This window comes from Physeter macrocephalus, chromosome 19 (genome assembly GCF_002837175.3).
Source record: "Physeter macrocephalus isolate SW-GA chromosome 19, ASM283717v5, whole genome shotgun sequence".
Classification (NCBI taxonomy): Eukaryota; Metazoa; Chordata; class Mammalia; order Artiodactyla; family Physeteridae; genus Physeter; species Physeter macrocephalus.
In genome coordinates, this window is record NC_041232.1 from 79,885,669 (window position 1) to 79,901,000 (window position 15,332).

Below are 15,332 nucleotides of genomic sequence, written 5' to 3' on the forward strand. Positions count from 1 at the left end.
AAAAAAAAAAAAAATATATATATATATATATATACATATATATATATATGTATATATATATATATATTTGTCCAGCTGTCTCTTGAAAGATTTTGATTTAATTGGTTAGGAGTACTGATTACATATCTGTGTTTTTAGAAGCTCGTTATCCTGGTGTGCACCTTAAATTGATATCTGCTGCTCTAAAACATCACCTGGGGAGGGGAACGGGGACTGTGGAAATCCCCAAAACCAATTGTGACCATTTTATGTTAAAGATCAGCTTGACTTGGCCACCACCAAGTGCCCAGATATCTGGTCAAACATTATTCTGGGTGTGTCTGTGAGGGTGTTTTGGCATGAGATTAGCATTTGAATGAGTAGACTGAGTATAGCACATTGCCCTTCCTAATGTGGGTGGGCCTCATCTAATCAACTGAAGGCCTGAATAAACAAAAAGTCCAACTCTCATGCAGGTAAGAGGGAATTCGTTCTGCCCGACTGTCTCTGACCTGGGGGCATCAGTTTTTCCCTGGTTTTGGACTTGAACTGAAACATCAGCTTTTGCTGGGTCTGGAACCTGTTGACTCAGGTGGGAGCTCTACCATGAGCCCTTCTGGTTCTCAGGTCTTTTAACTTGGACTGGAGGTTTCACCACTGTCTCTCCTTGGTCTCCAGCTTGCCGACTGTAGATCTTGGGAATATGTGTGTGTGTATATATAAAGATATATATATGTGTGTGTGTGTCTTAGTCTGTTTCTCTAAAGAACCTTAATACACCAACTTTACTGAAAAAGTCATAACTTGACCATATCAGCTCTCTGCAAGTCCTGGTTTATTTCCACTCAGTGATTTTTCTTTCTTTTGCCAGTTGTACAATTGGCATTGGAAGCAGTACATGTACTCCTAGTTAGTAACATCAATTATAAAGTGAAATATATACTTTATATATTTTATGATTTCTTTGACCTATTTTCCATTGTTCTGACTTTTTTTCACTATTTAGATGGCTTTAGCTGATTCTAGACATTCCATTGTTTACACAAAAAAGCATAAAATCCCAAAGAAGAAAAAGTGATTTTATCAACTATTTGGTTGTGGGAAAGATTTGTACAGGTCAGGCTCCAGTCTCCAATGATTTCAAAATGCCATATGTTAGGGGAGAGTAAGAATGTATTAACAAATTTCACGTTACCAAATTAGTGAAAAATCATGTAAAATGGAATGTTTCCAAGAGTAACTTAATTACATTACCAACAGCATCATATGCATAAGTTCAAGTGCCATTTTAATATTGACAGAGTTTAAGTGTGAAATGTTCGAATTTATTTTGAATTACATTCTCAGTGTTTAATTATGAAATACACAGAGAAGTGGGTGAGGAGGCTTTTTGATTCTTTATAAAATAGGGGTGCCAATGAGACAAATTAAGAGGTGAAAACTCATATTGTGTTTCAGATAGTTTGATTAAGTATGCTTCTAACAGAAGCTCTTTGTGGTTTTAAAATTAAATTAGAAGGCATAATTGCTATAAATCTTTTGACTAAAATAATCTTTGCTTCTTACATATTTTAATAGATTTATTGAGATATAATTCACATACCATACAACTCATTGTAAAGCATATAATTTGGTGTTTTTTAAATATATTCACAGAGTTGTACAACTGTCACCATAATCAACTTTAGAACATTTCATCGGTCCAGAAAGAAACCCTAGATCCATTAGCAGTGACTTCTTATTTCCGTCCAATCCCCACCGCTTTAGTTAATTATTAATCTAATGTAATACTGTAGATTTACCTATGCTTGATGTTTCATATAAATGGAAATTTATGACTGGCTTCTTTCAACTTACCTAGGTTTTTGAATAGAGTTTCTATAATCTGCCTTTCTATCAATTCTTCCTGTTACAACTCAAGAACATAAACATGTTGAATTTTTTTATGGCAACCTCATTTAGAAAAACTATTAGGAGGCATAAGTTTCTGTTTCCCATAAGAAAATATATTAACATTTAGCTGTTTTATTCATGTCTGAAGCAAGATGTAAACATTTTAAAATTATATTACTTTTCTTAAATGAAAATTTTGATTTTGACAGAAGTACGGGTCATCAAGAGACCAAGACTAAGTAGGAAAACAAAGAAAACAAAGAAAAACATTTCAATTTCTAAAGCTTTGTAGAAATGTAAGATATTTTTTCATTATTACCAAAGTTGGCACTCTTTTTTCACTTGGTAAAGTTAAATCACATACTTTAGCTCTAAAAAAATATATTCAAACATGAATATTTGATTTTCCTAGTTTTATACTATGGTAATTATGTGCAGCTTCAGGCAATATTTAATTAAGAATTAAACCATGCTAATCCTTTAAAAACCCTATTTTTCTAAAAGTAAAAATCTGAAACATGTTTTTCCTCCCAAGAAGTATGATATTCTATCATTTCATGTTCTTTGTGAGCTAAAGGACTTGGAGCTCTGTGTGTGTGTGTGTGTGTGTGTGTGTGTGCATGTGTGCGTGTATCTGAAACATGTTTTTCCTCCCAAGAAGTATGATATTCTATCATTTCATGTTCTTTGTGAGCTAAAGGACTTGGAGCTCTGTGTGTGTGTGTGTGTGTGTGTGTGTGTGTGTGTGTGTGTACTTGGAGAACAATACTCTGTGGAGTTTAAAAGGCTTAACAGCAACAATTAAAATGTTATCACATTCAAAAATATATCTTGAAGATGCTTCTATTCATGGATAGGAAGACTCAATTCTGTCAAGATGCTAGTTCTTCCCAACTCGATCTATGGATTCATTGCTGTCCCAATCAAAATCCTAGCAAGTTGTTTTACGGATATTGAAAAACTGGTTCTAAGGATAATAGGGAGAGGTAAAAGACCCAGAAGAGCTGGTACAATATTGAAGGACAAGAACAAGTTGGAAGATTGATGCTGCCTGACTTTAAGACTTACTATAAAGCTACAGTAATCAACACAGTGTGGCATTGACAAAAGAATAGACAAATAGACCAATGGAACAGAATAGAGAGCCCAGAAATAGACCCACATAAATATAGTTTAAAAAATCTTTGACAAAGGAGCAAAAGCAATACAATGGAGCAAAGATAGTCTTTTCAACAAATTGTGCTGAAACAACTGGACATCCACATGCCAAAAAAAAAAAAGAATCTAAACACAAGTCTTACACTTTTCACAAAAATTAGCTTAAAACGGATCATAGATCTAAATGTAAAACACAAAATTATCAAATTTCTAGAAGGTAACATAGGAGAAAACTGGATGACCTTGGGTATAGTGATGACATTTTGGATAGAGCAAAAGTGTGATCCATGAGTGAAATAATTGATAAACCAGACTTCACTAAAATAAAAAACTTTTGCTCAGCTAAAGACAATGTCAAGAGAATGAAAGGACAAGCCAAGGACTGGGAGAAAACATTTGACACATCTGATAAAGGATCATTATCCAAAGTATACAAAGAACTCTTAAAGCTCAACAATAAGAAGATAAGCAATTGGATTAAAAAATGGGCCAAAGACTTGAACAGACACTTCACCAAAGGTGTGCAGATGGAGAATAAACATATCAAAAGATGCTCACACATCCTATGTCATCAGGAAAATTCAAATTAAAACAACAGTGAAATACCACTACATACCTATGAGAGTGTCCAAAATCCAGAACACTTGACACCAAATGCTGGCTAGGATATGGAGCAACAGGAATTCTCATTCATTGCTGGTGAGAATGCAAAATGATACAGCCACTTTGGAAGACAGTGTGATGACTGTAGTTAATAATGTTGTATTGAGTTACTACATAGTAACTCAAAAGTTACTACGAGAGTAGAACTTTAATGTTTTGCCATAACAACAACAACAAAATGGTAATTATGTGAAGTGAAGGATGTGTTAACTCACCTTATTATTGTAAACATTTCACAATATGTAGGTGTATCAAATCATCACATTGTACACCTTCAACTTACACAATGTTACATGTCAATTATGTCTCAGTAAACTGGAAAAATATACAAAAAATATTTTAAGGCACATTTGGTAGTTATAAATGATGGAAAAAAAGACTTTCTTCATTGCTGGCTTTTAGCAATTTGATTTTAATGTGTGTTGCTGTGATCTCTGTATATATCTTTGTTCTTGGGGGTGTGTTGAATTTCTTGGATCTGTGTGTTCATACTTTTTATTAAATTTGAAAAATTTCTCATCATTATGTTTTTTAAATATTTGTCTTCATCCCTTTGTCAGGGATGCCAATTATAAGTATGTTAAGACTCTTGAAGTTGTCCCACTGTTTGCTAATTGGCACCCAGTGTAGTCCTACTGGGGTGAGTGAATGGTGAGTACTGGGAGGCTTGGAAGGGGAAGTTTGGTCAGTGGTATATACCAAGCACCTTGGTTGTTCCTGAGTTTTCAAATGTTCTTCGCTATGATTAGGTTATCACTGTTTGCTAACTGCCTTCCCATAGAGACCAGGCAATAGATGTGCTATCTCCTTCAATGTTTACATTTCAAAGAGATATTTCCCAGGTCCTAGAGAAGGACCTCCCTGGGTTATAAAGCTGGCAAAAGGCTGGCAGATTTATGCCTCAAAGGGGCAGGGAAAGAATTTACAATTACAAGTTGTTGTTGTTTTCAAAATAAACACTCTAAGACAATGAAAGCGAAGAACCCCTCTAATTTTAGTCAGGCTGAGGGGAACATTAAGCCCTCTTGGTCACTTCTAATTCTATCATCTTTGTTCTTTCTGGTCCAGTTTCAATTGATGAATTTTTCTCCTCATTATGGGTCATGCGTTCCTATTTGTTTGCATGACGTGCAATTTTTGACTGGACTTCTGTCATTCGCAATTTTATCTTGTTGGGTGGCACTGAATATTTTCATTTTTTTAAAATTATTTTTGAGCTTTGTTCAGAGATGTAGTTTTATTACTTGGAGATAATTTAATCTTTTTTGTCTTAAAGCCTTTAAACCTTGTTAGATAAGACCAGAGCAGCATTTAGTCTAAGGCTATATTTCCTACTGACTATGGAGGCAAAACCATTCTGAGTCCTTTTCATAATGGAAATGTGAATTATGAGGTCTTCCATTTTGGCAGTTGGGAATAGGAATTATTACTGGCCTTATGTGAGTCCTAGGCGGCGTTTCTTTTAATTCTCTTGGGGGTTAGTTTTCTTACAAGTATGCTCAGATCACCATCATGGTGAGTACTCTGCAGACCTCCAGGGTTCCCCTCTGCTCCGTTCTCTCTGCTCTGGTACCTTTGCCTCAGCTACCCCTCATCCCATTGCTCCCAGCTCCACCCAAACTCGGGGGTACCACCAGCTTCTTCCTTGCGTCCCCTCCCTACCCTGTGAACTGAAACTCCTTCCAGGTAATAAACTGGCTATTTTTAGGGCTCTTTTTGTTTTCTCAGGGATTGCCTGATAATCAATGTCTTTACAACAATTGTTTCTTCCATTTTTCTTGCTTTTTAGTGGTTTCAGGTTGGCAAATTTAGCTTCTGTGACTCCATCTTGTTCAGCAGTCAGTATCATTTTGATTATGTATTAGAAGTATTTTTGTTTTTTTATTCTTGTTTCCCTTTAAATATTATTTTTTGAAAAAGCAGTTAATTTTTACACAGAATATGGGTTTATATATGTTTTGTGAATGTTTTGATAAGTCATGATAACCTGTTTTAAAATAACACATATTTTTATTCAAGATATTTTATTTTTTACTGAATTAAAAGAACAAAGGTCATTACCCATTTTTGTATAAAATTTTATTTTTTACATGGCTTCTAAGCTGTTAATCACCCTTCCTTTTACTAATTTATCAAGAGATAAATAATTCACATGAAGCTCAGACATTTTAATTGGATATATCTTTTTAAGTGTGTTTTAATATGTAGGTTTTTCTTTATATTTATTTTTCCTTTTTTCCTTCTTATAATTTATTTAAAAAGTCAAGTCATTTGTCCTGTGAAGTTTTATTTTGGATTTTAGAGATTGCAACCTAAGGTACAATTTGCTACATTTCTCTATTCTCTATGTTTCTTATAAAATGGTAGCTGGATCAATAGGTTTGATGTAATTCTCTTTCAGGATGTTCTCCTAGGTGGGGTATTCTTCCCTTAAGAAGCACATGGTATTTGGGTGTCCCTGAGGTGCTAGCAGACCGATGCTCATTGCCTAGAACCATCAATTAATTCGGGGCTGCAAAATTTTGATATTCTCTTATTTCTCCTTAAGTTATTAGTTGGAATATTTAAATGAAGAGAACTTCTCACATAATACTTTTTGCATTTAGATATAGTCAGGATACATGAGAGATTATTTTCCCTTTCTTTACCAATTTACAAATAATAAATTAGTTCACTAGCATTCCCCAGTGTTAATCAAACTAGTTTTTTTAGTATCATTATGAATTCATGAATTTAAACTTATTGAGTGTGCTTTAACATACTGCAATTATTATCCCTAATGATATTCAAAAATTCCCATATTTAGAGAGCAGAAATTTCTTAATATTGCCTACTGAGAACATTTGATGCAATCCTAGCAAACTTTTATAGTATCCTTATTCTGTGGTATGACAAAATATACTAGATATACCAAAATATCTTTGTTTTAGATCTGGAATAAGCCGTTTTTTCAGAGTCCTGGATTATCAGTGAGGAATAGCTCAAGACCACAATCTGTGTGTAGAAATGTGCTGAGATGGTCATTATTTGCAGGCCATTTCAGTGGAAAGAACTGGTAAATTTATAAATATGTTGAATCTTCTTTATCATTCTCCTCTGTTCATCACAGTTTGTTCATTACTTTTGGTTATTTAGCATCTTATTTCTTTTTACCTTTTCTCTTACGGTGGCATCTGTTGAACTTTTTTGCTCTTGTGTTCCTTTTAGTTTATTCGGAAGTGATTTTTATTTCTAATTCTTTCCTGAATATTATTGCATTTCTGAATATTTAAAATTCTTGGTTGCATTGCTCTTTCATGTTATTTATAATTTTATTGATGTTTTGGCCACATTGAAAAATTTGATTCTTCTTTTTCTCTAGTGGGCATGTATGTCTAGAATGTTCTCACTATTTATACCACATTCTCATTGTATTTAAGATTATTCTGTTCCTCATTCTTTTGTCCTTATATAACACTACATATGATTCAACTATGACCTTCTTTTGTTGCTCATTCTTAAATGGATTTAGGTTTTTTTGGTACATAGAAGGGAAAGTGGGTGAATAAAGAAATGTTTGCTAGCTTCACTGCTTTAGAGCTCATTACTCTTAATATTTGTGCACTGTGTCCCAAATTTTGGCCTTGTCCTCTCCAAAAGCTCCTGGCCCTGTTCTCCAGTGGACTTCTACATGGATCCCTTCTCTGCCTTTATTGCCACTGTTCCTCTCAATGTGGATCCTGTTCTCAGCATTACCCTCTGAGGGGAGGGGGTATTTTTAAAAGAAGTCTTGTCTGATTTTTAAAGAGTATATAGGGTAGAGACTGCTCCAGTTCTTCAGACTTTCCAATGGCCCTCTTGCATAAACTCCCCAATTAGAAATTGTGAAACTCCCCTAGTTTCATCTACTGTTTTCATGTTGACCTGACACACTTCCCAGGTGTTGTACATTGTCAGTTTGGGGTTCTCCCGTTCTCAGATCATGAAGATTCCCTTTCGTTTTCTCAAGCAGCTGCTGACCTCCTGCAATTCTTGAAGCTGTGAGTGGGTTGTCTTAACCCACTTGTATCTTGGGGTTCATAGGGACAACTTGTCACCTAATTTTGCTGTAGGCATCCATAGATTTTTTAGTTTGTTATTCTCATTGCTCTGTTTTCATGGAGACATCTGAAGTCATTAAAATAATTACCACCACTGCCTTCTTCTCACAGTTCCCCACAGGGATAGTAATTTGTTTTTCAACCTCAGGTTTCCAACTTCCACATGGGGCCTTCAAAAATTGATCTGCCTAAGGAAGTACTTTGCAAGCGAGTTCTCTTAGCCCACATTACCCTCCACCCACCTCTCAAATGAGAGGCATATTTATCTTTCTGATCCCCAGTATTATTTTAGAACATTTTGCCAGACTGAGAAAAACTTTGCCAGACTGAGAAAAACTAAAGAGTGCCAGACACAGAGATATTTCAAAATATTGGTATTATTAAGCCAACTAACGAATGAGTCACAAAACCTTTGGCATGTCAGGTGGTTCCTACTTCTCCTTTTCATAAAAATACTGGAATAGGACCTAATGGATTGGTCAGTTTATAGATAATAAAAAATAAATTTTGATATGAAATCAAAATGTAGCTTTGCCATATATTTAGTAGGATATTAAAAAATAACACAAACAATGACTGGTATAACAAGATATCTTCCATTTCTGTCAACATGTGTGATCAACATTCTCAGTGCTCCTATTTTGAAAAGAATAAATAAAACTGATGATAATTCTTATTTTATTCTATCAATAAGTAATTTCATCCATGGATACCCAAACTAATTGAAAAAATGTGTCTATCTGTCTCATAAAGAGATGCATTTCCAGTAAATGATTAGTTTATATTTAGTAATTATTTATCCCAATGTGTGCTATCCCATCTTTTTTTTTTTGCGTTATGCGGGCCTCTCACTGTTGTGGCCCCTCCCGCTGCGGAGCACAGGCTCCGGACGCGCAGGCTCAGCGGCCATGGCTCACGGGCCCAGCCGCTCGGCGGCATGCGGGATCCTCCCGGACCGGGGCGCGAACCCGCGTCCCCTGCATCGGCAGGCAGACTCTCAACCACTGCGCCACCAGGGAAGCCCTATCCCATCTTATTTTTAAGCAGCCATGTACCTGTAATTATCATTAAGGTAATTCAATCCAAAAGAAACTTTTTAACATTTGGAACCTTACAGCTGTAATATATATAATACACACATATTTTATATACATATTTTTATTGCATGTTGTAGAGTAAAAACATTTTCAAGTATAAACATATGTTACAGTAAGATGATGTGGAGGAGGTGGAATAGAAATAAAAAGTTAAGAAATAAAATTAACAATATAATTTTTTTTCAACAGATGACCGTGAATATCACATTTCTATGGATTTTAGATATTGCATGAAGTGTGATACAACCATTGTATTTAAAGTGTCAATATTTAAAATTCACCAGAAATTTTACTTTTTGAAGCTAAATAAATATAATATTTTAAGACAAATTTAAAAAGATAGAGGATACATTAGCATGAGAGAAAAAGAGTTTAAAGACCACTAAAATCAGTTATTTAGTGTTTTTATTTTGACTTGAAGGATACAGTAAAATTTGCATTAATGATAGTTAAACATTCCTTAGTGTCTTTACTACCATTCTTTAAGGTTGAGAGAGGGATTTAGGTAAACTTTACTTAAAAGAATTTTTGGCTAAGTTTTGGGGCTATGATATAAGTGATGACATTTTGGAGGCTTCTCTGTACGCTTACAGTTGATTCAAGTTACTTGAATGAACTGAACCTCGTTGTTAGCTGTCCCTAGGTCCACTGCATTTGGGTAGCCTTCTATTGGGGCACATTTCCTTCTTACATTCCTCACCTTTCATAAGAATACGGTATCCCTACCAGAACCTGCCTAACTGTTAAACATTTGGTCTTATATTCTGAACTAGTTGATAGTCAATACTTATCCCAAAAGCCAAATTATGAATGTATGTATCAACATGAAGGCAATGGGAAGAACTGTTAAAGTGTGTTCACCAGGGTCAATATGATTACAATAAAACAAATCAAACTTCAGTGTGAAGAAGAGATTTGGGGGGCATGGGTGATGATGAAACTGTTGTGAGTCTAACATGGTAATCCAGAAAGAAATAATCAGATGCCCTAAGCTTGGTGGGGGATGTGGAGAGATGTGGAGAGTTGAGAAATATACACATGAAAGAAATCATGATGCTTGGTGATTAATTGAATGTTGAATGCATTTTCCTTCTCCTATATTATATGATTAAATAAGAAAATATTTTTATTTATGTTACACAATATTTTTATTTTCTAGACATTTTCTCCTGAAAGATTTTTGCACTCTATGCTAAATCTAAATGTATTAGAGTAAATATTTATGCATAATGTTGCTAATTTTCCAGAAGCAAATTATGGCAGATATTTCTGAAGTCAGAGATATGATAAGTTGCCTGGTTTAACCTTTCACAAATACTGCAGTATGAAAAGAGGAATTTTAATGAGGAATTTTGGAATTATACTGTAATGTAATTTAAGAAAAAAAAACTATTGCAAGAGACTATACTTAACTGAATTTTAAATAAAGGCACATGAACTTGGAAAATGCTTTCTAATTCTGACTCATTCACTTCATCAGATACCTTCTATTTCTGTCATTTTCAATTTAACTAATGTGATATATCATTTGTGGATGACATTCATAATTCTGCTAAATTAATAATCCTTACCATCTCCCCATCCGTGGCTTTCAACTTTTCATTTGCTAAATAGATTTTTAGTTACAACTCCATTAATCTAAACCTAAAGTTGAAGAGGTAAGTGGCAAAATTAAGGTGATTTTGAGTTCAAAAAATAATTTTTAAATGATCAAAATAACTCAGTTTTTTAATAGGAGGGAGTCTAGTTGTTTCATTAATTTGTTAATCAATTTTTTCTGTTATATTGTTTTAATTGCTTTAGATATTCAATATTTCATTTACTGTTTTTATTTTCTTTTTGCTCTTGCCTGTCTGGAGTGTATAGGAACTGTGAGGTTAGAGGGGCTGGCTTAGAATAAGGGATAAGAATAGGAGACCAGGACTGAGGGTTATAGGACCAAGCAGCTGATACGGACTTTGATTATACTCTAAATGGATTGGGAAGCCTCTGGAAAGATCTGATCAGTGGAGTTACATGATTTGATTTACTTTTTTAAAAGCTTTTTTATTTTTTATTTTATAAATTTATTTATTTATATTTGGCTGCGTTGGGTCTTCGTTGCTGCGCGCGGGCTTTCTCTAGTTGCGGCGAGAGGGGGCTACTCTTTGTTGCGGTGCACGGGCTTCCCATTGCGGTGGCTTCTATTATTGTGGAACACGGGCGCTAGGCACGCGGGCTTCAGTAGTTGTGGCACGTAGGCTTCAGTAGTTGTGGCTCGCGGGCTCTAGAGCGCAGGCTCAGTAGTTGTGGTGCGCAGGTTTAGTTGCTCCACGGCATGTGGGATCTTCCTGGACCAGGGCTCGAACCCGTGTCCCTTGCATTGGCAGGTGGATGCTTAACCACTGTGCCACCAGGGAAGTCCCTAAAAAGCTTTTTTTGATGGCTGTTTTGAGAAAGGGAATATAGATCCATGAGGAGAAGCAGAGAGTGTGGCAGTTATTAAAATAACTGAGGTTTTGGTGGTTGATCAGGGCAGTAGTGGTGAAGGTAGAAAGTGGATGGATTTATTAAATAATTTGAAGGCCTAAGTTCAATTGATTTGTTTTTAGTCTGAACGTGGCATATCAAAGAAAGAAAAAAGTTAATCATAAGTCCAATATTTTTGGCCTGATCAAAGGGAAGGATGGAGGTGATATTTGTTGAGATGGCAAAGACTAGCAGAGAAACATTTGAAGGAGAAGTACTTAGTCTTTTCAAAGTGTTAAGCTTTGGAAGCCTATAGAAGTGATAAGTAGGTAGTTGGGTGTGTGGGTCAGAAGTTGAGGGGAGACCTTCAGGATGGAATGAGGCATTTGAAGGTTGTCAGCATTTTGACTGGTATGCAGTACCATGGGTGCACGTGAGCTGTCCAAAGGAGCAAATGCATCAAGAGAACGGGTACACTCCAACATTCAACTCTGTCTTCTAACTTTTCTAGTAACTTTTTTCTGAAGGAAGCATGGCTAGACACATTTTTAAAATATCCTATTATTGTTCTTTAAATTTTTGAAATTGCTTTGTCCTTAATTTATGAATGCAATATATATTCATTTTTTCCGGAAGATCGTGATTAGATTTTTTTAAAAAATCATTCTCTTTCATATCTTAAATTGTACCATTTTTCTGTTTTGTTTGTTTTCTATCAGACATTCTGTTTCTTAATCTTGGTCATATTTTTTCATAGCCTTGGGGTTCTTCCTATGTCCAGAGATCCTTGATTTTCTGCTCACAGTGATGAATGAAAATGGAATTATTTTAGGTAATTGATGTGGATTCCCTCTACTGTTGCATACGAAAGTGTATTTTCCTGCTTCTTCTCTCCTTTGAGTTGTTTATTGAAAGTTCTGTTGACAATGGGAGGGTTTATGATTGATCTAGTTCCCTGAGAAGTAATGACCAAGATTTCAGAAGTTAAGCTAGGGGCACTCAATTACCACAATAAGTTAAATTTTTTTTTTTGGTGGACACAACCCAAAACCTGTTGCTTGCAATTTGTTATTCTTTTTTTAGCAAAGTGACTTTTCTTTTCTTTTGGCCAGAGATTAATGTCACACTCTCTATTTAACTGACATGAAAGTGGAGTGAAACATGCATAGACAACCTTCCAATGGACTTTGTGGCATAATGTTCTGTTTCACTCTTGACTTTTGTGGTGTGTTTTCCACATTACCAATTCTGAACATGAAGCCTCTGTGCAGTTGGCAGATCAGCCCCTCCCTCCACCATGGTCCATTTGTAGTATGTTGGCATGATAGTATCTTCTGTTATGCTCCCTCTGTTATTTATTTCTGTAAGCTTATTGCCTTTCAGAAAATTATTATGACATTTAGCTTTACAACTATAAATGCAGTATTGGTTTATGCATTGGTTTAAGAACTCAGGTAATGAATTTGGCAAGAATGTTCTCAAATTTGCTTCCCCCAGTTATTAGCTTTGTGAATTTGGGAATGCTACTTAAGCCTAGTAAAATATGTTTTATTTTTCTTTAAGGTAGGGGGTAATAATAATAATACTTAATGCAGAGGATTACTGTTAGCATTAAGTAAGGAAATATACATCAAGTCCAGTTCCTAGAGACTAGTACATGCTTAATATTACTATTAACAATAATAACATGAGTAAGATTATTTTAAATAAATGGTTAATGATAGCTTTTATATTCTAATTTATTGTCAGATTACAAACAAATTATGTAATTTTAATTCTGGAAACCTACATAGTGTAGGAAAAACATGTTAATAAAACAAAATAGCCTATGTGTATATATCTACATATTATATATATGTCAAATTTCATGATTCTGCTGAAAACTTCCAATTATAAGGACAGCTATGGGGAAAAATCATTGTTTACATTTCTAAGATTTTTCTCATTCCTATGTTTCTTTTTATAGACTTAGGTTTTAGGTTCACTGCAAAATTGAATGGAAGGTACATGGATCTCCCATATACAACCCCCCCACTCATAGGTAGCTTCCCCCGTTACCAAGGTCCTTCACCACAGTGGTACATTTCCTACAATTGATAAACCTACACAATACATTATAATCACCCAAAGTCCATAGTTTACCTAAGGTTCACTCTTGGTGTTGTACATTACTGGTTTAGACAAATGTATAAGGACATGCATCCATCATTAGAGTATCATACAGAATAATTTCACTGCCCTAAAAACCTCTGTGCTCCACCAAGTCATCCCTTCTTCCTCCAAGCCCTGGAAACCACTGATCTTTTTATTGATGACATAGTTTTGCCTTTTCTAGAATGTCATATAGTTGGAATCATACAGTATGGAGCCTTTTCAGATTGGCTTCTTTCACTTAAAAATATGCCTTGATGTTTCCTCCATGTCTTTTCATGGTTTAATAGCGCTTTTTTGTGTTTGTTTGTTTTTTTTAATGCTGAACCATGTTCCATTGTCTGGATGTGCCAGAGTTTATTTATACTGTTTTCCTGCAGTAGTTTTCTATAGAAATTGATTGGCATCTTTTATAGATGTTCTATGTACATTTTACCAGCTTGAGCATTATACAGATGTATTTTTTCCATTGCCCAAATTTGTCTCTGTTACAATCTATACACTATTTATACTTCATAGAAAATATACATAAGTAGGATTACAAAGAGTACTATGGGACTAATATTCAAGACTGAAAGATCAGAATTAATTGGATTAGTTTAGAATCCAATTAGTCAATTATTAAGAATCTGTGGAGGTAACTAAGCTTTGTCCAATTTTCAACTTGTGAATTTAGATTAATGGAGTTGCTGATTTGTTTTCCAACAACATACGAGTTTTCAACTACAAGTGTAAAGAAATACATGGTTCAACTACAATATTTATAATAGCAACAACAAAACCTACCAGGTTATACATAGAAAAAAAAACAAAAACTGAAAGCAAAATGAAAGACTAAAGTGAATTATCCTGGAACCAGCCTTTGTAATATCATGTGATTATGACTTTAACTTTCTTTTTTCAGTTTGACATTCTTCATGATCAACATAAAAATAAAATGGAAGAAATATCAGGAGATATAAAGGAAGGATCAAACTCTAAAAAGAGCAGTGACAGAGTGATCTATGAGTTAAGAGCAGAGGTAAGATATTGGGTCAAGACTAATATACTAAAATATATCTGAAGGTTATTAAATGATATAATGTCCTAAGAAGTATAACTGAGGAGTCTTTGGTTATTTTATGAAAAAGAATTCTTTTGAATATCAAAAATAAAGTATCGGTGTACATGTGATCTAAAATGCTGTGAAATGGTATTGGCCCAACACTATATCTGAATTGTCTGAATGTTATAAAGACAAATTGACTAAAAACCACCTGGACACACCACTACCCTCACCCCATATAAGGAACAAGTTCACCCCCCACTCAGGAAGCGAGCAAGAAAGAGAACCTGTTTGTTCTTGTTCCCTCCTGCTGCAGTAGGGGCCCCAATAAAGCCTCGCCTGAAAAAAAAAAACAACCCACCTTATAGCTGATACATCTTACTGTAAATAAATACTTATTAAAAGTTTGATCAGCTGCTGGATCTCATGTGTTAAGATATTATCAGGAACAATGGCCTTCAAACTTTGTTACATGTAGCTCCTGGTTAAATTCACATGGCTGTTGGCAATTAGCAGTAGGCAGAATTACCTCACTTTGGTTATAGTTAATTCATTTCTTAGGTGTGCCGTGTAAAACGGTGGAAACATCTAGTTTCCGCTGCCACCACCACCACCAACGACAAATTAATTTTCATAGATTGCACACTCTTGTTTTCTTTGTCTTGTTGGTAAAGGAGGAATTATCATCCTTAGAGATAGGAGGGGAGATTGAATTATTTGTACTTTATAGAACATTGTGTTAGTGCATTAAAAATGGGAAATCGGGGCTTCCCTGGTGGCGCAGTGGTTGCGCGTCCGCCTGCCGATGCAGGGGAACCG

At 35.0% G+C, this 15,332-nt stretch overlaps 1 protein-coding gene across 1 annotated transcript in view; it reads left to right on the forward strand.

Annotated features, from left to right (window-relative positions):
• Positions 1 to 15,332, forward strand: part of CCDC102B (coiled-coil domain containing 102B) — a 179,388-nt gene that overhangs the window by 21,613 nt on the left and 142,443 nt on the right. The window contains exon 4 of the mRNA XM_024133904.1: positions 14,373 to 14,489. Coding sequence (XP_023989672.1) covers positions 14,373 to 14,489 — 117 coding nt within the window. The remainder of the gene's footprint in view (positions 1 to 14,372; positions 14,490 to 15,332) is intronic.